Source organism: Ictalurus punctatus, chromosome 12 (genome assembly GCF_001660625.3).
Source record: "Ictalurus punctatus breed USDA103 chromosome 12, Coco_2.0, whole genome shotgun sequence".
NCBI classification, from domain to species: Eukaryota; Metazoa; Chordata; class Actinopteri; order Siluriformes; family Ictaluridae; genus Ictalurus; species Ictalurus punctatus.
In genome coordinates this window covers 26,468,952-26,493,773 of record NC_030427.2, presented here as the reverse complement: position 1 = coordinate 26,493,773, position 24,822 = coordinate 26,468,952, and the positions used below count along the sequence as shown (strand labels likewise).

Sequence of the window (24,822 nt, the reverse complement as noted above, 5' to 3'; positions counted from 1 at the left end):
ACCGTAAATTTAAGCAATTTGTGAGCGTTGTACAGTTTGCTTTAAACAAGACACGAACAATGCCAGCCCTATGCTGGACACGTAATTAATAACATCCGAGAAGTAAACAATTACACAATGCCGTGTGAAACGCATTCAGACGCATATGAAAGATCCGGTTAATACGGAGAAACTTCTTATAAGATATACGGATCACGTGGCGACGGGTCAATGTCCAGATCATTGCCTTTGAGAAACTGCAAACTGAACTAAATCAGAAGTCATTAAAAGCTTTAAAAGCTACAAATAATCTTTTGGGGGGAAAGAAACAATAGTAACTACAGACAGAATCACTCATAAATAAAATACGTTTCCTAGTCATTTCTCTCTGGTTTTCCATGGCAGGTACTGAATAAAATGCTTTTATATAAATAACTGAATATAAGATAACGACTTTAAGGGGTAAATCCATCCATCCATCCATCTTCTACCGCTTACTCCTTTTCAGGGTCGCGGGGAACCTGGAGTCTATCCCAGGGAGCATCGGGTACAAGGCGGGGTACACCCTGGACAGGGTGCCAGTCCATCGCAGGGCACAATCACACACACACACACACCCACTCATACACTACGGACACTTTAGACACGCCAATCAGACTACTATGCATGTCTTTGGACTGGGGGAGGAAACCGGAGTACCCGGAGGAAACCCCCGCAGCACGGGGAGAACATGCGAACTCCGCACACACAGGGCAGCAGCCGGAATCGAACCCCCGACCCTGGAGATGTGAGGCGAACGTGCTAAACACTTTAAGGGGTAAATATCAATCAGCAAGTACACACAGACACCTAAATAAATGCATCACCACTAAATGGACATGAAATATCTTTGAATAAGTACGAGTTAGTAATATTAATAACCTCTGTAATCTTTACTTGAGTGCATAAATCACCCAAAGCTTGGCCAAATTATCGTCCAGTCGCCTAAATAATGCTTTTGGGACCATAATGCACGAGTCGTTCATAGTTGAGCGAGTGCTGAGTGTTTTAAATGAGATTTTAGCCATCACCTACCCTGCTATCGTAGTAGATCAGCTCGAGCTCGTAGTCCGGCAGAATGTCCGTCCTCTTGTTCACCAAGTCCAGCGCCATCTGAGCGGAAGGGAGGCACGCTTGACCCCCGGGCCATCCTCCGCTCATGGGGAACAAGGCGCCGATGTAGAGCTTCTTCTTTCCTAAAGCAGGGCAGGACCAGGAGAGGAGCAGAGTGAGCGAGATGAGTGCGACTCTACGAGGGGTCCCGAAGCGCCGAACCCCGACAGGATGCTGGCCGGCCATGACTTGAAGGGAACTGAGTTAGAAGTGTGCACTTTCAGCCCACTGTGTGATTCTATTTATTTATTTATTTATTTATTTAAAGTCTGCTTTGGAAGGAGGGAGTGATGGAGTGGATGTTGCACTGCTGACTACTCTTTCAACATATTCGTACTCGAAGAGTTTCGGACAGTTTACCGACTGCGTCGCTTCAAAAGAGCCTGATAAACCATGCAGCAGATCTCTTTCAGTGTTCGATGACTGTAACTGAATTAAATAGTAGTCATGAGGAGGCTAATAAGGCTAATAATTAACACAGGCGCAGGCCAGCAAGTCAGTTAATTGAATTTGGGCAGTCAATAGAAGTTGATGATAATTAAACGGTGCCGTTTTATTTCAGCCGCAGGACATAAATGTATGTTCCTCCCGCAGTACGGCTCGTTCGTGCAAGTTTTAGGAAACGAAACAAGGCTGAAAAGGAAGTGTTTCGGTATTTCAAAGAAGTACAACGGACACCCTTGGCTTGTTGACACTTTTACATCGACTTTACAGAAAATACGCATACGTCTATATACTCACAGCTTTCCCGAACATCACTCCCGTTCATTTCGAACAAATTAACGTCACATGTTTTTGGTTTTTTTGGTTCACAATCACTGCAGTGCAACAACATCCACTCAAGCTAAACCGTCCTCAGGACGTCTCATTGCAGAAACTATGACGCCGGAGTTAAAGCGACGGGACTATGTGTGAGCCGGTCGTGATGTGGCTAGTCCATAAACCCTGTAGCTGAGACAGAACAAAAGAAACGGTGTGATAAATGTTATATGAAGAGCCGTGCTTTCTCAGGATGCAGCAGGGAGACTGAGGGAAAGGAGCAGAATGTGCCAGGTTTTGAGTGAGAGAAAGAGGGAGGGGAGAGAGAGAGAGAGAGAGAGAGAGAAAGCAAGCTGCAAGGCAGATAAAGGGGAGGGCTCGCGCTCGCTCCCTCTCTGTTTCACAAACCACTTTGAATTTGCAACCCTTTAACGCAGTCTTTCTCATTTATCTCCCTCCTCCCTCTTTTCCCTGCCATCTATGCACAGGATTTCTCCTCCACATCTCCAAAGGGACCTGCACATGCTTTCATGCTTTCATGCTTTCAACACCTGCTACTTATGTGCTTTTATCCTGCGTTCATGTTAATGACGAACATTTAATTCTGAAAGTGGGATTGACGTGAAAAAATTTCACTTTATCCACTTCGCTCTTGCACACTCAAATAAAGTACTACCATATATATATATATATATATATGTATATATATATCACGGCTCATCGCTTTCTCCGTCTCATAAACCTTTCCATCTATCTCCATCTGCCAATCAATGAAAGCATTTCATTTAGCAAGGATCATTAAGCAGGTCTGAGAGCTAAGCCAAACTGCATTATCAACCCGGGGTTTTCACTCCCACGCGATCCTCCACATCTTCATCACTCACTGAGGTCACTAATCCCCGGGGACTGTGCACCTACACAATAAAGAGGAGATACTCTCGCTAAACCCTCTAAGGTGTATACATGTTCAATGTGGAAAGATGCGATGAATAACATCTGAAAAGCAGTGGTCTGACACCTGTGCACCGCTGTTTGATGTTTCTCTGCGCTCTGTTCCTCTTCAGCCTTTAATTTGAGTAACACGGTGTTTTCTGTCTCTTTGACTGTTCTGTCAGTCTGCTCTCTCTAATCCTGTGAGTCTTTTTTTTTTTCTACATTCATCCATTTATCCTTTTTAACCTCTCTGTACTCTCTCGCTCTTGGCTGCATGTAGTAGAGTACGATTAAACAAATGAGATAAAAAAAAAAAAATTATACGTGGTCATTTATTTTTTTGAGGGAAATGATCCAATATTAGATATCCGTGAGTGGAAAAAGTATGTGAAGATCTTGGATTAGCAGTTCATTTGAAGGTGAAATTAGAGGCAGGTGTTTTCAATCAATGGGATAATGATCAGGTGTGAGTGAGCGCCCGGGTTTTATTTCAAGAACAGGGATCTATCAAAGTCTAATCTTCACAACACATGTTTGTGGAAGTGTATCATGGCAAGGAGATTTCTGAGGAACTCAGAATAAGAGTTGTTGTTGCTTATCCAGCTGGAAAAGGTTACAAAACCATCTCTAAAGACTTTGGACTCCACCAATTCACAGTCAGACAGATTGTGTACAAATGGAGGAATTTTAAGACCAGTATTTACCTCCACAGGAGTGGAGACCAACACAGATCACGCCAAGGGCAAAACGTGTAATAGTCTACGACGTCACAAAGGAACCCAAGGGAACTTCTAAGCAACTACAGCCCTCTCTCACATTGGCTAACGTTATGTAATGTTAATGTTCATGCGTCCACCATCAGGAGAACACTGAACGACAATGGTGTGCATGGCAGGGCTACAAGGAGAAAGTCACTGCTCTCCAAAAAGAACATTGCTGCCAGTCTGCAGTTTGCTAATGATCATGTGAACACGCCAGAACGCTACTGGAAAAAATGTTTTGTGGACGGATGAGACTAAAATAGAATTTTTTGTTTTTAATGAGAAGGGTTATATTTAGTGAAAATCAAACACTGCATTCCAGCATAAGAACCTTATCCCATCTGTGAAACATGGTGGTGGTCGTGTCATGGTTTGGGGCTTCTTTTTCTACATCTGAGCCAGGACAACGTGCCATTATTGATGGAACAATGAATTCTGAATTATCCTGGCAATTTCTACAGGAAAATGTCAGGACATCTGTCCATGAACTGAATCACAAGAGAAAGTTACTAATCACACGAGTCGTTCTACCAAAGAACGGTTAAAGAAGAGTAAAGTTAATGTTAATGACCTTAAACCAATAGAAATGTTATTGAAGGACCTGAAGCGAGCAGTTCATGTGAGGAAACCCACCAACATCCCAGAGTCGAAGCTGTTCTGTACTGAGGAACGGGTTAAAACTCCTCCAAGCCGATGTGCAGGACTGATCAACGGTTACAGGAAATGTTTAGTTGCAGTTATTGCTGCACAAGGGGGTCAGATACTGAAAGCAAAGATTCACATACTTTTGCCAGTCACAGATATGTAATATTGGATCATTTTCCTCATTAAATAAATGAGGAAATGAGGAGTATAATATTATATATATATATATATATATATATATATATGCACATTACTTATTTTGAAAAGGTTTTACAGCTGCAAACTTGTCTTGATGACATCATTAACGTCTAGACAGCTTTGCAGTTTGAATATGATGGAGCGAGTCTGACTGATTGCATGCACTTCAAGCAACCAGACCTGTGATTATCTGCTGTGCTTGAAAGACCATGCTCCTATTTCCCCAAACCCCACATCGTTTCCCAGGAATGCCTGCTAAACGGCCAAAGAGCTGATGATAAGGCATGCGCTGCAAGTAATCATGCACTCTTTCCCTCAGATGCAGGTTAACATATTGCAAATTAGTGGTACGCTTGTAATATTTATCGCACCATCGAAGACCTTCCAACACTCGGCCCTTGTTATACTAAGCCGTTTCAAAGAATAATGCATCGCTAATGCGTTGCTAAATCAAGGAGACCACAAACTCGTGATAATTGTACTTTGCCCAAGACAATGAGACACAGGAGAGCGAGCGAGCACATTACTCTGTGAGAGACGCCTTGAGCACTCTCTGGATCCTTGCTCCATAAATTCTGCCGACATCTTGGTGCAAAGCTGATTAGCCATTCTGGACTCGGTCTTAAACAACGGGGTAATTTTATAAAACGAGTGAAGCACTTTAGGGGAAGTGCTCTGTTGGAAAGCAGTAGCTGTAGTCCATCTACGGCACTGCTCCATCACTCCAATCCCCCACGTACACACCTTCGTTATGTCTGTCATGGAAGACGTAGCGTATACCATGCAATACTCATTAACTGTAGCACACCATCTGTAACTCATATACTGTAAATTAAATGTGTTCCCTGCTGTTATGATCTTGCCTTCCCTGCTTTGCATCATGCCTCCCTTGGCAACCAGAGACATTGGTTTTGCTCGCTGTTTTGGCTTAAGTGCTTGTTTGTTTATTTATTTATTTATTTACTTATTTATTAGGCTCCACCCCAGTCCAGTCACTGGTTTGTTTTCTTATCGTGTTCACCTGTTCCTCGTTTCCCCTAAACACTCTGTGTATTTAAACCGTCTCCGTGAAGTGTTATCGGTTCTACGCCTTAGTTTGCATTTTATGTACAATTTCTTGTGTTTTATAATCACTAAACACTGGAGTGTATTTTGATACTTTAAAGGTTCATTCTCTTGTGAAGGATTTATTTATTTATTTATTTTCGAAAAGAATAAAAAAAAAAAAAATCTAACTACACACCATTATGTTTCTTTCATCGCTCTTACTGGTGAATTAGCATAGCCTACATCCAGTAAATCCGCTTTTATCGTAAATGAAACACTAACCAAGCGGTTCTCCTGGGTGTTATTAAAAGCTATTTGAGAGCTTCTCATTATCACACAGAATCCATGCATATTCTCAGCATACACCCCCCAACCCCACCCCCCTGAAACAATTATGACAGTTAAGGTTGCGTGAAAATGTAAAATACAGAGTTCAGAGCAAAGTCCAGAGGACGTTCGTCCCCCAGCCCTGTCCTTCTGTCCACCTTCTTAATCAGGCAGTCTGGTCGGTGATCATCCATAATTCATAATACATAATACATGCCGTCACTTCATAACTGCTTCGTTTAAAACTACTGATTATAATAACGTCTTTTAATGTTTTCATTATCTAATTTCTCTCAATCTAATAAAATTAGAAGATACATTCTTTGGCACGACTACGTTACAGTATTACCAATAGATTAGATCAGATTCAACTTTGTCACTACAGAGCCAATGAAATGCAGTAGATATGATAGATATAAAAGAGAGACAGTTATATATAATTTTTTTTAAAATAATTTACCAGCCCAGAGAGCATTCAATTTAAATGAAGTTGAAAATCAGACTAGTTTGCGTTTGTCTGATTAAGGAAAACAGGACGCATCATTCGGTAGCATTAAGGCAACTCCATTGATCATCTGATAAAACAGCACTCCACTGCAGACTGTAAGTACGTCTTTGTGCCTGGACGTCTATACGTATCATGATCTCGACTTGGCATTCATTTCCATAGACCAACTCAAATGAACCACATCGACTTATCTAACCCTTTATACCGACTCAAACCTCTAGCTTTTTCTTTAAAGCGCTTGAAACGTGTCTTCGGCTTTTCAACCGAAAAGGCGTCGCGCCACGCTAGACTGAGTGCTGTCAAAATTAGTATGAATTTCCATGCACACTTTTTGAAAGGAATGTCAAGGTTGATGGCAGCAGGAGAAGTAGTGAGGTGAAAGTCTTTCCTCTTGAGAGAAATCCAGCAGCTGTCAGGTGGCGCTCTGGGAGGGAGGAGGAGGAGGAGGTCAGCGGCTTTGTCTCACGTGCATGGAAAAAATAACTACGCTACACTGCCTCGAGACACGTCTAAAACATGATATCCATACGAGCATTGGTGTAATGCTGGAACTGAGCCTGCAGATCATATTAGTACGCTTAATGCGAGTGCGTAGACTTCGGAGTCTGGTTTCCACACGTCAGAACGCAGTATAGTCAAACTGGTTTAAAACGTTGCATGGACACGACCCACAAAAACGAGAGCAACGCACACGTTCTGCCCCGAAGCTTCCAACCCAAACAAAAGCAGTATGGTGGCCGTGAATACAATGGAAGGAATCAGTGGCACTCCCTAATCAATGGTTTGTTTGTTTATTCCTCACGGATTCGTAGATAATACTGGTACTCTGCACCAGCATGAGACACTCCTGGTGTCTCCAGGGCCATTTCACAAGCATTACCACAATGCCGGGGGTGAAAGTGTTGCAAAAAAGACGAAGGCTTAATTACAGGACTGCGCTGTGTTCGGGCGTCATCGGGGTTGTATTTCTCTACAGCCGAACGTCCTGAGAATGTCCTCTGCTTTAATGTGTATTTCTATAACAGTGTCACATAAATCAGGAAGTTGAAGGTTGTTACCTTCAAAAAATACGACTGCAGCCAGATACATCCCAAATGATGCGTTCAAGAGCTTAAACAAGGTCCATAATGTTGCCTGTGATATCCCATAATGATATCAAATGCGTCATATGGTGTTCATTAAAAGCGTTCGAGCTTCCCTAAAGTTTTGCCTGGGAAAAAAAAAACGAGAATAGAGGCAACACAGGTGTTATGACAGCCACAGGTGTCAGAGATTTAAGACGTGCCATTTCGCGTTTGAAAAAGCTGCCAGATAAATCTAAATTCTTCTGCAGTAATGAACACTCCCCTGCCCTCCACAGGCTCGAGGAAATGAGCGAACTGACAGCTGGCTGCTGGCTAATGATCATACGGCAGCACGAGCGGAAAGAAAAAAAAAAGTTGCACGGGTTGCCAGGCTGGCAGCAGGACGGAACGATTGGACCTGACGGTTGCCAGGTCACAATGGGCCACCGCGATTGGTTGCCCAGGTTGCCAGGTCACAGCAGGGCTCCACGATTTGTTGCTTGGGTTGCCAGGTCACAGCTGGGAAGCACGATCACCTGTCGAGGTTGCCAGATGCACACGCTGACTCAGAGGCCACCAAGGAAGCGTATGCCTCGACAACTCTGGCTTATAGCAGGCAAATAAATTATGCGCTGCCATTTTTCGTTCCCCCCATCCGTTCAGGAAGACAACGGGCGAACAAAAGAGCCACGCCCAATGGAGTGTTTTTAGGTGGGAGAAACAAAAGAAGGTATACAAATCACACCGTTGTCTGATTCGATGCCCTCCTCCTACCCACTCCTGCTGTGGGAAGATTCCCGCACAGAACCACACACTTCTCCTCTCATCACCATAGTAATCCTTTTATTTGCACGGCACGGAGAGAGCATTCTCCCGGCAGATTCGCTTCACTTGACACCAAATTTCATTTGTTGCTAAATTCCTGGATTTGAAATTGCATCAGCGGCCGTTTTTCCCCGGCTCCCCATAGGTAATTGACAGATTGCATTCTCCGTGCGTAGGGGAGAGAGAGATCACTCAGCGGCGAGGAAAGACAGAGCGAGAACCTAAAAAAGCTAAGCACACAGAGAGCTCAAGCACGCTCGTGCCGGCTCGTGCGAGAGCGTGCTTGGGGTTGTTGCTTCAATATGAAACGATTGTAGAGAGACAGCAGAAGCCATCAGCAGTTGAGCGGCAAATCGCTAGCCGGTGTGCTCGCTGCTCTGCTGAATTGGAGTGTGAAATATGACCAGGCGCTGCTTAATAACACACCTGCTGCTTAGAGCGTCTGTTCATTTCAATCCTCCACTAGCCCAGTGATGGTTAAAACTCTTGGCTCAGAAGCTATGACTCAGCCCGCTGATTAACTCTCGCTCAGTCCTGTCTTTTTCATTCATTTCACTCAATCACGCCTCCAGAGCAGACGCAAACCGAAAAACATCTTCGCACGCAGCACATATCTGCTTCTTAATAAAGAGGTTAACAGCCTTGTTCTAGCAAATAATGCAGCGTGTGAGAAAAAAAAAAAACAAAAAAACACCGTCTGAACATCTAGTTGACTTGAATAGGAAATTGAGTTCTGATATTAAATTATAGTACAGTATCTCAACGGTACATATTTTGGACGTGAATGCAGCATGCCGTAAGGGCTACTCTTTCTACTTGAGTTAGCTTTTAGATCAATACACGCGCCTTTCCGAGTAAAAGGCACTCGAGGCTGGGACGCCGGTGTTGAAATGTATAGTTTATACCCCTTTCTCTGTGAATGTAGCGATGACGATAGTGGCACAAAAAAGTCATCTCTGCTCATGCTGAGCTAACACAATCCCCGATTTAATTATGATCCTGTAACGCATGCTCGTACTGCGGAATCCCAGCACAGCACGGAGCTAAAAGGGCAACCAGCTAACAACAGCTAGCTAAACATTAGCTCTCGCTCTCTCTCTCTCTTATTGCTGTGAGGCTAGTGATAGCAAGTTAGCAAACTGAAAGACAGTGTGGAAAACACAAGCCCACACATCTGGTCACATTTGTTATGTGTATTTATAATGTCTGAAGAGTTTTACATGGGTTTTATAATCTGGTCTGGGATTTCATTTGTGCCTTCCATCCTTGCTGAAATAAATAATAATAATAAACCCCCACTAAAAACCAGTAGTGAAAATTCTAACGGTTTTCACTAGAAATACCATTACAAAACATCAGCTAGCCATTAAAACCATTACTAGTCCTTAATAGAATTCATCACAGTTTCAATTAAAACCAATACAATTCCCATTATAACCTTTAAAACTATTACGAATTCTATAAGGATTTATATTGTTTAGTTTGTTTGTTTTTTTTTCTTCAGCAGGACTGCCTTTTAGCTAACTAGCCAACACGAAGCTAGCTTGCTACCCTTGGCTCTGTGTTTCTAAAGTGTTTCATGTGAAAACATATGACCGTGAAATACAATTACAGGCTTTCTGACTTCCTGACTTAATACTGATGATTTAAAAAAAAAAAAAAAACAAAAAAAAAAACAATCTCTTCATGTACTGCATCTATCAAATAAAAGAACAACCAGCTAACAACAGCTAGCCAAACATTAGCTAGCTCTCTCTCTTAGTGCTGTGAGGCTAGTGATAGCAAGTTAGCTAGCTACTTGTATTACATCTATGTACTGCATCTATAAAATAGGCTAAATCTAAGAAAACACTAATCTACTGAAGGCTTAAATGAGTATACTAGGAGTTTCCCTGTCCAAATAATAGAAAACAGCTCCTTTTTTAAAAATGGGATGTTGTTAGCAGTTATCATGGTGCACCAAAAACAGCAGTATTGGGCTGTACATTTATCAAACTCCCATTCTTTTGATATTTCCATCCCTACAAGTTACCTGCCAACTCTTACTACTCTCTGCCTACTATATTTCTTTTCATTTCTTTCCTTTTTTATTTATTTATTTATTACAAAACTCATATACCCTGACTGCTCATCTTTCATGTGTTCCCTGTCGATTCTACATCCAAGCTTCCTGACCCAAGCCCTGTAGCTCTCTCAATCCCATCCTTCTCTCTCTCTCTCTCTCTCTCTCTCTCTCTCTCTCTCTCTCTCTCTCTCTCTCCTCTCTATGCTTGAATATAATAATGTTAATGTGATCTGCAGCCCATCCATAAAACACACTCTAATCACGCTGGCTGGATGCTAGCGTAGCCGAACCCACTCTGCTATTTCTATTAGCAACATCCCTCATGTTTATAGCGTATCTCTTATGATTGTGTTGTCACACGAGCGTTTAATTCATGCCTCGAGAGCGCTCTCGATTTTTCCTGACTTTGTTTCAATGAATAAGAGACAAGGGAATTAATAGGACTGACGCGATGGTATTTCCAGGTCAGAGGAGAGGAGGAGTACAGTAGAGAACAGAAGTGAGACACTGACAAACAACGTAGCAAACCGGGTTCGGTCGAATCAGCTTTCTCTTTGTAATGGGGCTGCAGTCTATTAGAGAGGATCCAGAAATACTAGGAAGCAAGAACTTGGATATTATAAACACAGTACAGCGAAAAAGTCTTAGGCTCCCTATTTTTTTAGTACAAACTTTGTTGTAGATTTTTATTTAATGACTTCTACATTATTTCTACAGCATTTCTTTGCATGTGCCCAAGATGTTTGCACAGTACTATATATATATATATATATATATATATATATATATATATACCATCAATTATGCATTCAGCTAAGAAGAAATGAGGAATGGGATTGGGCCATGGATTAAAATGCTGTGTGAATCATTTCTGTCCATATCTTCTCCACCATATCTCTCTCATTTCTGTTCATACCTCCTCCACCATATCTCTCATTTCTCTCCATATCTCCACCAACATCACCACTGACAAACCACTTAACCTGGGCCGAGCTGACAAGCTGATGGAGGCAGAAAGGGTCAGCAGGACACGCTGATAAATCACAGCTCTAATGACAGGGGGAAACTGCAGCTCACAACTGATAGGCCATTGACCGTGCCTCTCTCTCCACCTCGGCCTTCGAAATCATCAGTGTGAGACGGACTTGAGCACAAAAAAAAAATTAAAAAATTCGAGGGTATGTGATGACCTTGCAGGGACATGCTGGCTTGAAATCAGTAGTGAGGCATTATGCACTCACCTGCCTGAATGCTTTCTGATACTTGAGCTCAAGTTTCAAGACTTTAATGAAACATGTAGTCATTTCTTTTTTAATATAATATTATGAGAACACTAAAAATGAGGATAAAAACAGCCAAATGAAGTAGGTGAAAACTCTGACAGCTTAACTGGAAGTACTAAATGTTCCTGTTGCTGTTAAATACTTCTCGGTTCCAGATGTCGTGAAACATAAAACATTTTACTCGCCATATCTGTACTGAACAGATGGTTTAAACAGGCAAGGTCATTCATTTACAACCGCAATTCCGAAAAAGTTGGGACGGTATGGAAGATGCTAATAAAACCAGAGAGGAGCGATGTGTAAATGTACTTTGACTTGCATTTAAACAGAAAACATATAAAGACCAGGTAATTGATGTTTTACCTAATCAACTGTATAGTTGTTTTTTTTTTAAGGTAAACATTTATTTTGAAATTGATGCATGCAACACGTTCCAAAAAAGTTGGGACGGGGCAATTTAGGACTAATAGCGATGGGAGAAGTTGAAGTAAGAAGGTGGTGTGAAACAGGTGAGGCAATCGTCTAATCGTAGTATATAAGGAGCCTCCAAAAAAGGCCTAGTCCTTCAAGGGCAAGGACGGGTCGAGGCTCGACAATCTGCCAACAGATGAGTCAGCGAATAATCCAACGCTTTGAGAACAACATTCCCCAAATACGAATCGGTAGGACTTTGGGCATTTCATCTTCTACAGTGCACAATATAATCAAAAGATTCAAGGAATCCGAACAGATCTCGGTGTGTAAAGGGCGAGGCCGAAAACCACTTCTGAATGTGCGTGATCTCCGATCCCTCAGACGTCACTGTCTTAAAAACCGTCATGAGTCTGTATTGGAGATCCTGACATGGGCTCGGGAATACTTTGGTAAACCTTTGTTAGTCGACACCATTCGCCGCTGCATCCATAGATGCAAGTTAAAGCTTTACTCTGCAAAGCAGAAGCCATACATCAACACTGTCCAGAAGCTCCGCCCACTTCTCTGGGCTCGGTCTCATCTGAGATGGACAGTAACACAGTGGAATCGTGTTTTGTGGTCAGAAGAGTCGACATTTCAAGTAGTTTTTGAACAAAACAGCCGTCGTGTTCTCCGGGCCAAAGCGGAAAAGGAGCATTCAAGCTGTTATCAGCATCAGGTCCAAAACCCAGCATCTGTCATGATATGGGGGCGTGTCAGTGCCCATGGCATGGGTAACTCGCACATCTGTGAGGGCATCATTAATGCAGAAATATATGTACACATTTTGGAGCAACATCTGCTGCCATCCAAAGCAGGAAAATGCCGAACCACATCCTGCCCGGATTACAAGCGCATGGTTGCGTAAGCAGAGAGTGCGGGTGTTAGCATGAACTGCCTGCAGTCCTGACCTGTCTCCCATTGAGAATGTGTGGCGCATTATAAAGCGCAAAATAGTTCAACGAAGGCCCTGTACAGCTGCACAGCTGAAGAAATGCATAATGGATGAATGGGGGAAAATTCCTCTTGCTAAACTTAACCAACCGGTGTCTTCACTCAGCGTCCAAACGCTTAATACGTGTTATTAAAAGAAAAGGCGATGTTACACAGTGCTAAACAGTCGACTGTCCCAACTCTTTTGGAGTCTGTTGCAGTCATCAGATTTGAAATGAGTGTATATTTTCAAAAATAAATTAAAATTCACAAAGTAAAACATCAAATAATGTGTTAATAATGTGTTTTCAATAAAGTACAGGGTGAACTGAATCTTCCAATTACTTTCCTCCAGCAGCAACAGCAAGTCATCTGCACAGTTTATGTCCTGTTCCAGAGTGATATTAAACATACTTTCACTAAAACTGTCATTAAAATAGACAGTGATGCTTTTCCTAATATCTGTGTTATAATTGGCAGAGGTGTTAATTAACACAATAGCAGCATTGGAAAAAAAATTATAAATAAAAATAATAATAATAAAAGTGTTAAGCAGAATTGATAAAACACTAATAGTGTAAGAATAGGCACACTGCTGAAAATACTGTTAATTAAAATAAATAAATAAATAGTCATATAATCTTAAAATAGACAACAATATAAGTATTATTTAAAATTACCCCAGCTGCTTATCTGTGATAAAGATAAAAAAATAGGTTATGACAAATATTGATTGGCTAATATTTTAGTATACATACATATACAAATACACACACACACACACACACACACAAATTGGGCTTCTAGTGCTATAGAAAGAAGAATTCCTACATTTTAAATTGAAATTTTATATACTTCTTAACTGTATACATATTGTTAATTTGACTGTTACACTATATAGCCTAGATTTGCATTGTTTATTGAGAACTAGTGTTAATCTGTTTAATCTTTAATACGGTGTCATTTTACAACAAATCAGCATTTATTGGGAAGGAATTCAAATCTGAAATGAAAAAGGATTAAGTTCTTACCATATGAACTGTATTATTTCTAGAGGAAGTGACACGATAAATGAATTTTATACGACTAATGCTTCTTTGGAAGGTTTTCCTGCTGAATAAAACTGAGGCCCATAAAAAAGCCAAAAAGGTTCTTCTGGTCAGTGGAGCGAAATGTGCGGAGTGATGAGGGTGAAGAAAAAAACTGAGGAGGTGTATGATAGTCATCATGATGACAACGAAAAGGAAAAGCGAGATAGCGATGAGGGGATCAATTACTGGCATGATGACGACCCTGATCATTCTGATCACCTCGACGCCCATCACGATAATGAAGAATTATTCCTGTGGATGAGACGCTACTGTAACACCAGGCAGGACCTGCTCATGTAGGCTGAATGGCTCAGGGAGTTTATGATGAGGAGGATGAAAGAACAGCGGTCTGAAGAAGACTCAGAGATGGAAAATGATGAAGCCCCACCTCGTAGGCGACAACGTCGGGACCATGATGAGGAATACAGTCGTTCTGAGCCCACGCTTCATCAGGATGGAATAATTGATAGTATTGACTTACTGCTAGATCTCCTTAATGGCACCCCTGTGGTTCTGGAAATGGTCAGAGGGGACATGCCGTCTTCTTAAGAGCTATAACATTTTGTGCAGCTAAAATTTCCGCGTTAATCCAGTCTTTCTAGAGCCAATGTGATCTGGAATTTAGGCTGTAACGGTGTAAAGATCCCCCCCCGTTTGAATAAGTGCACTGATTTCCAAACAGCGTTGGAATCACACGCACAGTTCTTTTTTATTTTAAGGAAGGTGTCGATACCGAAGCCTCCTGGCCTGTTAGAATAATCAAATATACAAAAATACTTTATATAACCAAAAAGTTTGTGGACACCTGACCATCACACCTGACCTCACTAATGCTCTTCTATATGAATGATCACAAATCCCCACAGCTACGCTCCAAAATCCAGTGGAAAACCTTCCTGGAAGAGTGGAGCGCATTATAACAGCAATGGGGGAAAACATCTGGAATGAGATGTTCTACAAGCACGTAAGAGTGTAATGGTCATGGGTCCACAAACCTTTGGCCGTATAGTGTATCTTACATTATAAGTTACTCATAAAGATATTTTACAGCTAAGATGGGAACACTTAGACTTTGCACCATGCCAGGTTACACTTACAAGTCTTGTTCGGGTCGTGGATAATTGTCCAAGAATAGAAATACTTAGTTGTCAGAGGGTGGACGAATGATAAATTCATGAGCTAGCCTACTAGAAAGCTCCAATGTACTTCCAATGTTTTGCTTCCCAGAACTCTAATTCACTCGGCTAAAAAAATGCTAGCTAACAATGTATTAACATACGGGTGATTTGTTAGCTAGTTAAGTGCGTTAATACAGACTAAGGGAAACGAACTAGTATATGATGGTGTAGAACGATACAGCAAAAATTCCTTGCGTCAAAAATTCCAAAAGTTCCTTGCGTCGGTAAACGATAATGTCTTTTCTGATTTTCTCTTGACATCCATAATGTGTGTGGTCTTAACTGTAAGCTGTGTGCTGCGATGTATATGGCAGGTTTGTGTCACACTTTATTTTGCCCGATTTCATCAGTATTTCCACTACCTGCATGTTCCTGATCCTGAAAAGATCATCAGCACAGTAATTGGTAGAAACCGGCAACTAGATCACGCCATGGCCGTATGTAGTGCAGCAGGTGATATGTGACACATGACATGTCAAGTTTAAATGTAGCAACATTTTTTAAATGATTGTTTTGCGAAAGTCAATAGGAAGTAGGGTTTAGTTTCTTTCTCTGGTAGCGAATAGAAAACTTGTCCAGGGCAACTGGGTTACTGATTTATCCGATCCTATAGCAAGTATTTGGACAGACGTGGGAATACGTTAAATTTGAATAGGCTGAAAAGGTACCAGTGGGTTGTGTGAAAGCTGAGCTGCTTGAAATACCCGACACTTGTACAATAAAAACACACCACTGAGAATACAAAGTTGCTGACTACAAGTAATTAGAAGTTTTTAAATACGTCTCTGAGGTTGTCAGTAAGGCTAAACACATCTTTAAGGGCATCTTGAAAATCTGCTCATTACATTCTATTATTACAACACAATTTCTATGAGTCCTTCCTATTAGTATATACAGTTTGCCAATGCCAAAACACCGAGGCTATGATTTGCTAAAGGTTTGCGGTGTGGGTAAGGGGAGGAAAAAGAGGAACAGCGGTCAGGACAGAGGAAATTATATTACTACAAGGCCATACAAGAGACAAACATGAGGATCCTCTAGTTTCATGTCAACCATGAGACAGAAACCGGATGAACAGTAACATTGAGGTTCTGGCACTATAAATATTGTCACCACTATGGCTCTGGAAGAGAAAATAGCCATCCACAAGTACATGCAAGATTGAGCTGCAGTAGGAATACCTCTGACATGTACAAAAACCTCATCCACTGACAGATAACAGATAACAGAGGTGGCTGATATTGGAAAATCCTACCAGTGGCTAAGGAGGCACGAATCATGGCGCCACAAGAACAAGCACTCAGCACTAGATCAATCAAAGCAGTGGTGTATTATAGCAGATACACCCTGAGACAGTCCAGCCACATAGCAGCAGGAGGTAAACAATACAGAGAGGAAGCTCGCAGTATACAGTGGCACTTGAAAGTTTGTGAACCCTTTAGAATTTTCTATATATCTGCATAGATATGACGGCTTGGAGGAGTTTTAACCCGTTCCTCAGTACAGAACAGATTCAACTCTGGGATGTTGGTGGGTTTCCACACATGAACTGCTCGCTTCAGGTCCTTCAACAACATTTCTATTGGATTAAGGTCAGGACTTTGACTTGGCCATTCCAAATCATTAACTTTATTCATCTTTAACCGTTCTTTGGTAAACGACGTGTGTGATTAGGATCGAAGTCTTGCTGCACTTTCTCTTGAGATTTAGTTCATGGACAGCTGTCCTGACATTTTCCTTTAAAAATCGCTGGTATGATTCACACATCACTGTTCCATCAATGACGGCAAGCCGTCCTGGCCCAGATGCAGCAAAACAGCCCGAAACCACGATTAGGTAATATTAATGCAAATATATAGAAAATTCTAAAGGGTTCACAAACTTTCAAGCGCCACTGTATGGAAAAGGACAACCTGGTGTGTTAAATAAATCAGCTGCTCACAGAAATCCTTTTTAAATCCTTTTCCAAAGATGAGAAAGTGTTCAGTAGAGCGAGACTGGAGAATGTGATCGGATGTGCTGTAGCTAAAGTAGCTAGGTAGGCTACTACTTTTATGATCGGCTAGCCGCTCGATCAAACAGATTAGTACAAATTGTTCATGTAAACATTTGATCATGTCATGAAATGTATTCGATTTCAGATTTCAAATATCATTCGTGACATTTAAAATACATCCGATCAGGCGAAGTGATTATATTCCTACTTGCTATGTAGACGAGCTCCTTTCTCGATCACCACAATAATTCATTTCTGACAATGATTGTAATCCAGAATGTGCGTACGTGATTGGGGCTCAAATGCGGGGAGCTAAAAAAAAAAAACCCCAGCGAAAAGGGATCGCATACAGCAACACCTGCGAGAAAAACAGATTGAAATAAGTAGAAATGGCAGGAGTAGTAAATAGTAGTAGAATAAATAGGTAGCTTATTGTTAATATGCATTATAATACTTTCATCATTATGTGCGGTCAGCCCTAAAGTTGCAATAAAACCTTTACGCCACTGCAGGAAGATGACGGGGTAATAGAAAACCAACCAGACAATATTAATAATAGACAAGGAGCAGAAAACAGCACTGGTGATAGATGTGGCAATTCCACGTAATGGCCACATCCAGCAGAAGTAATATGAGAAATTAGAGAAACACCAAGGGACCGAAAGAGGAACTAGAGCGAATGCGGAACGTGCAGAGGGTAAAACCGAATGTCGTTCGGCTGTTTATAATAGCAGTGCTTGGACGGCCATGCTGGAAGAGTAACACTAACGGATGGCGGGAGAGATAGAGGACTGCAGGGCTGAGTAATTTAATGACCCTCAATTCAAGATGTGTGTCAGAAAATAAACACGGCTTCGATGTACATGTTTGTAGTTTGCCCGCCCTCGCCTCCTATCTCTCTCTCTCACGGAAAGCGCACACCTTTATTTATTGTCCCGATGAAATTGAGGTTAGGCTCTCTGATGCTCTGTGATATTGCAGGTTTGGGCGGTCAATTCCGAATGTCAAATAAATGCCAATGCCTTTGATCAAAAGAGAGATATTTTCCACACAAATATGCAGACATGTATAAAGGGAATATATATATATATATATATATATATATATATATATATATATATATATATATATATATATATATATATTCATATATGCAAGCACAATCTATATATTTGTGCTTGCATGATGCACAACCACATCTGCTAAACTGCTTCCACATAATGACCTGACAAGGAGGTAGGGAAGGAAGGAAGAAGGAAAGAGACAAAGAGCCCGTGGTTTGTCTTTTGTTAATTAAAATCCTCTAATGCTGCTTGCCGCCTGTTGGGTGCAAACCAATCTCGGCTCTCTGCTGAAAAAAAGCCAATATCACCAGCTCCCATGCTCATTCCCATGAGCCAACATACCAAACAACTATTCTCAGCTATTACCCCAAAAATCTATACAAAAAGAAGGAATTTAATTACACTCGGTCTTGTTATTAATCTGAAGAAAGAAAAAAAAGTCAATATATCAGACATTCCACCCTTGATAATAGACAGAACAACCACAGTGCCACAGGCAGTGTATTGTCCATTTTGTTTAGCAACATTTACAAGCAAAAATATGTTTGAAACGAGGGCTTTGTTCTATCGTGGAGTCTACAAGCGGGAAAGTGTGCCGCATCTGGCTTTGACTTCCTGCTGAGTTTATCTGTTGACCTATTGGTGAGGCCATGTTTAGCATCAAGGCATTGGGATGAAATGATGACATTTGCGCTTCTAAGAATAACTGCTTGTGCACACCAGGAGGGAGCCACTGCACCAGGAAGGTTAGTGTTTGGTGCAATTATATATGAAAAAAAAAAAAAAAAAAAAAAAAAAGGGTAAACTAATCCTTGGGTGGATCTGTTCCTAAAATTCTTGTTTAAGTTCTCGTTTTATTTAAAAAAAATTCTTGCTTTATTAAATACATAAAATGTGACATTCATGCACAGAAGGATTGCTTATCTCAAGGACCAAAGAGATAAGCATTTATATATGGACAAAATCCTGAATTACCAGTGAGCTGCAAGCATACAGTAGTAAGTGAATGCTTGGTCAGCTTATCCTTCAAACCATTATATTAACATGACAGAAGCAATAGCAAATAAAACAATTGCAAATAAAATGATAAAAGTGTGATAAAATACACCACAGCTTCCTGATCGTGATTAAGTTACTCATGGCTACATTAAGTTGTGTGGACAGTTAATTATTATTAATAATTATATAATAATAATAATAATAATAATAATAATAATAATTGTTGTTATTATTATTATTATTATTTTAGCCATATTAAGTGCTTATTTATAAGCTGCCCAACAACTAGGGTTGAAGCCATGTTGTCAAATGAAACCAAATTTGCTGTGATGTGATTAATGTTATAATTACAACTAAGACTAATCATGACGCAGTATACCGGCAATATACTGACTCCTATTCGATGTTTATTTGAAAATGTTCCATCCTCTCATTAATTCATCTGTGTTTTTTTTTTTATTTTTAAATGGTCTCTTGCTTTTATATCACACTGTATTCCATTTGACAGCACAGGAGAAAAAAAAAAATCTGTATTTTCTATGCCTGATTTCTTTCAAGATTAAAGGCAAGGGCTTGTGTTTTAAGGTGGTGGTCTAGAAGTTATGTCTCGGACACCTCTACTAAATGAAAAATCTGCCAACCTCGGAGACGTGAACTACGTGCAGGAACTTTTAATGGTCATAGTGGCACACCCAGAAAAATCCTACTTCATATGAAAATCAGCATATACATAAACCATCTCGGAGTTCACATAACTTTCCCCTGCATAAATATCTTATATAACTTTTGGACTTAACTCGTTGACTCTGAATGCGGCAATAGAAATAGAAATAGAAATAGAAATATAATATATTGTTGATGGTGATGGTGTTGTTGAATGCATGGCAGGCAACACACAGCAGAATGTGAGCAAACAGGAGCTGCTGTTTAAAAGTAGAAGCTCTGGAGACACAGGTGGGAGTCGAGGGAATGTAATAAGAACCTGGGAAACAATTTCCAGCAAGTCAAAACACCCAGAATGCATCATTTACTAAATAGATAGAGGACATAAATCTCTCTCTCTCTCTTTCCTTTTCTATTCCCTGATCTCTCTCTCTCTCTCTCTCTCTCTCTCTCTTTTTCTCCTTGCATCCCGAAGACTTCTTTCACCTCATCTCTTCAGCCCCTGCTTTGATTCCTTCCATCATCTTTTCATTTCTCATTCATCCACTTCACCCAGGGCCCTATTCTTCATCTCTTCTGTGTCACCCGTTCCCTTAATCCACTTTTTTTTCCCCCTGTCTTCGGCTTCCTCCCTCCTCTCTGACATCCTCTGCCACTCTCTCCTGGTCTCATAAGCATTCACGTGTGCGCGAATGTCACAGTCACACTCTGACATTGACATGCTCATTAATCAGCCCAGAAAAACACTGTTGGGGGGGATGAAGCACACACACACACACACACATACACACACACACACAAACACACACACTATAGCGTGGAATACAGGCATCTGCAATTCATTCACCTCGCCTGATGCACAACCAGCACTGTCAAGGTCATGATGCATCCACATTCCAGCACTGGTGTTAATTCAGCTGGTTATCAGGAGCTGCCATATGTGAAATACACCCCAGCACTGTTCCTGATATCAGACTGCTGCCCACAGTAGTGTTATACAGCCATATAGTCTGTTTAACAACGACCTCTACCGCTGCCTCTAAGCATTTTCTAATCAAGTTTGCTGAAAGGTACAGCACAATCATTTTCATTCCATCAGTTACAAAAAAAACGAATACGATTTTGTCAGAATATATCATTCAAAATACTTCGTTCTTTAGAGATTTCAAAGAAGACGGCACTGAATACAACCTCAGGACACCACGAATACTTGGAAATGCCATTTGGACTGGTCAGTGCCCCCTTCAGTTTTTCAAGCATTCGTCAGTAGTGCTTTCAGTGATATGGTGGGAAAGTTCACGAAAATGACTTCTCAATGCACTCAAACTCTCTAGCCGAACACGTTCAGCATATCAGAATGGCCTTTTCTGGAGTGTCTTGCACAACTACCTCTTCAGAAAAGCGTCAATTGCGTAAGTCCCAGGTCACATTTCTGTGTTAAGTCAAGAGGATGTGTTCGCGGACAGTCCAAGTAGTAGCAGATTGGCCCACTTCTCCAAATATTAGGAAAAACTGCAAAGAGCCCTAGGGTTTGCCAGTTTCAACCTACAACGCTTCATCTGCAATTTCAGCACCACGTGCAACACTTCTCACTTTACTCCTAAATTCCAGATCAAGGAAACTCTTGTGGAATTGTGGAAGCCCAAAGCAAATGATCATTTTACCACCCTAAAACAAGATCCCTGTCTTAAAGCACCTAGATCTGAGTCTATCATTCATAGTACGCGTAGACGCCAATGAAGAGGGGAAGGGAGCCATCCAATGCCAACACCAGTGCACTCCAACCAGAATGTACCATCAGGATTCTTTGCAAAGAAACTTGCACTGGAAGAATGGAGGCACTGGCTGGAGGGCTCGCTTTTTCTTCTTCTGGTTCAATTTTACAATCTCCCATCGACCTGACTCTAAGAATGTCAAAGCCGATGCCCCATCATGCATCTACCCACCAACTCCCAAACCCACTGACAGCATTTAACCAGTCATGTTTCATCAATGCCATTATGGACATCGACTGTCAAATCTCATACTTCAAGCTCACCCTGCACCTACCCAGTGCCCTCTAGACAAAAGTTATGTTCCTTTAAATCATACATTTACAGCATTTGGCAGACATCCTTATCCAGAGTGACTTTCAGAAGTGCTTTGTAGTCTCCTTTAAAAATTATATCCACATGCTACAACAAATACACCAGGGTCTGAGAATGCTCTCAATCTAAAACCTCGTAAGAGAGTAAGTAGTTAGTACAACAAGAAAACAAACAAGCCAGGATTTAAATGCTTAGTGAAGTTGTAGGTCTTCAGTCTTTTTTTTAATTGTTATTGAAGACAGGTAGCATCTCTTCTGTTTGGACAGCCAGGGGAAGTTCATTCCATCACCTACGTACCAGTACAGAGAAATGTCTTAAAGCATGTCTTGTACCTTGTGGGAAGATGTGTCAAGTCAAGGCATGCTAGAGAGTCAGTGGTGCAAGCAGGGATTGATAAGTGAGAGAATATGTGGAACCTTAGCCTGGGTGAAAATGGAGCATGATTTGTTGCACATCCTGTAGCATGGTTTCCCAAAAGGATTTTTCTGGTAAGTAGTTGGTGGGTCTTGGTGACACCGTTATGATCCCTTAGTCCCTTGGGCTTATATTTCCCCTGGGTTATATTAACCCCCAGGTGCTACCAGCAAACCCTCTTTCCCTGGATCTCATCAGATGCATCTGCAGTCAGTGACGCATGCTGTTCTGACTGGCCAGCTCAGTGACCCAGGAACTGCCCCAGAATAAAGGTTAGAGGGGGTGGTTCTGTCACGGCTGTGTCACTACAAGTCCTACAGCTTCTGTCATATGATTATCAGTCACCAAACAAACAGCACCAAACCCACGCTCCCATAAATATCCCGGACAACCCTACCAGAGTTTGTGAAGTCTCACTCCGGCATTGAGCGTGTGACAATTCTACGCCTTTGTTCTCTGTCTGTTTGCCACTTTGCTTTGACAGTTTTTCCTGCTTGTCATTATCCCATTCTCTTTGTCTAGTTTAGTCCTGTTTACACATAGCCTGACACTTAGCCCGTCTCTCGTTTTGAGTATAGCCTACTCGTTTTGTTTGCGTGTCTGAGTGGTTTTTAATAAAAGCCATAAACCTGCAGCTGCGTCCTCCTGTCTGGCTTCAAAATTCAATTTCCTGTTTTGAAATGACCTCAATTCATATATGTGAGGTTCAGTAGTAGCACATCAGTTGACAAAGGTAACACTTTGAATGTTGGTGAATAATGGGCATTGTTCAGAAACCACAATGGTGGTGTGTACTGAATCATGAAGGGTCAATTGGGCAGAATGATTACTGGACTGTAAATGTGAACATGCTGTGTAGTATTTCAGTATTTCTCAGAATGTAAACTAGTTTTTTATATTGTGTACCAGAAATACGCCTGTCACGATAATTATGTTATTGACTTATCGTACGATATATGGACATGACCGTGATCATTTTTGCTGAGCTCGTTATTGCCCGTTGTGTTCACATGCGTGTTTGTTTACATAAGAACGAATGTCACCGAGTCATGTTTGGCGAGTACGGACGGATGCAAACGCAGTTTAAGCGTTCAATCAAATCAGTAAACAGAATATAGGAACCTGTCCGGCGTTCAGCAAACAGCAAAACCAGGGATAATCCAAAATACACAAACAAGAAAACGGAACTAGATCAATAACTTGGAAAATAAGAACATGAAACAAAAGGCTCCGGCAAGTCAGGCGGCTCGGGGCCAGGGGGAGATTCCTGACACACCAACAAGTTAATGATAATAATAAGGAGTCTTTATTGATCACATATACATAGTGAAATTCTTTTCTTCACATACCCCAGCACGTCAGGAAGTTGAGGTCAGAGTGCAGGGTCAGCCATGATACAGCGCCCCCTGGAGCAGAGAGGGTTAAGGGTCTTGCTCAAGGGCCCAACAGTGGCAGCTTGGCAGTGCTGGGGCTTGAACCCCCAAACCTTCCGATCAGTAACCCAGAGTCATAACCACCAAGCCACCACTGCCCCATTTTAGCCATTCGTGCCGCTTCTGTCCTCTCGTCTGCTCTAGGGCTGTCAAATTAAAATCCAAACTTCGAATATTCGTCGAATTTAAGATAAAAACGTGTTCAAATTTAAGATGCGTAGCAAGCACCAGCACTAGTTTTGAAAAAAAACAACAACACGCAATATATTAACAATGCAATGTTTTTCAAGAATCTAGAAAAAATTTGTTTCAAACCCTAACCCTAAGCCTAGTGTTTCAAATAATCCAGTCATATTCAATAATAATGTCGGGGACTGAGCCGCTTAAGCTGCGTGAGCTGAAGCTGAACAGTGAACGAACAGCGGTAAACTGAAGCGCTTTACTAGCGGGTTAATGAACTCACCCAAATGCATCGTATACACGTATGAGATTAATCAGACATTCACACACAACATAAACCTAATAGTACAACTTAGTTCTGCACGAAATGATGCAAATGTACAAGTGACCTTGAGCTTAAGTAAGGCGCTAAGTAGAACGGTAAGCCACGTTGTGAATACGCTGTTTCCGTAACAACGCACTAAAATACGGAAGAACTAAAGCTAATCTTGTATTACAATATTGTTCTGATTGTAATGTCAATTATTTCGGGAGATCAGGATTTCACAACAAGGGACGATTTTGTTGATACATGTTTAAGTCAATATATAAAATGCGCGGATATTTGGTTGAATTTTTGAATTTTCTCGCCAACTGAAATGCTGTTCACTGATATCCAATACCATTTTAGTATGAGTAAAACTGACTAATGTTAATAAATATGACGAGGAAATACTGACTAAATTTTAAAGGATATTTTTCTCAGAAGACAAAAACTATGCTATTATATTATCATTATTTCACTG

General features: G+C 41.1%; 1 protein-coding gene across 2 annotated transcripts in view; it reads right to left on the bottom strand.

The window, feature by feature from the left end:
• The window catches only part of gabbr1b (gamma-aminobutyric acid (GABA) B receptor, 1b), a 99,107-nt gene that overhangs the window by 57,154 nt on the left and 17,131 nt on the right, over nt 1-24,822 (bottom strand). For both annotated transcript variants that reach the window (XM_017482470.3, XM_017482471.3), the window contains exon 6: nt 1,054-1,214. In XM_017482470.3, the coding sequence (XP_017337959.2) occupies nt 1,054-1,214 (161 nt within the window). The remainder of the gene's footprint in view (nt 1-1,053; nt 1,215-24,822) is intronic.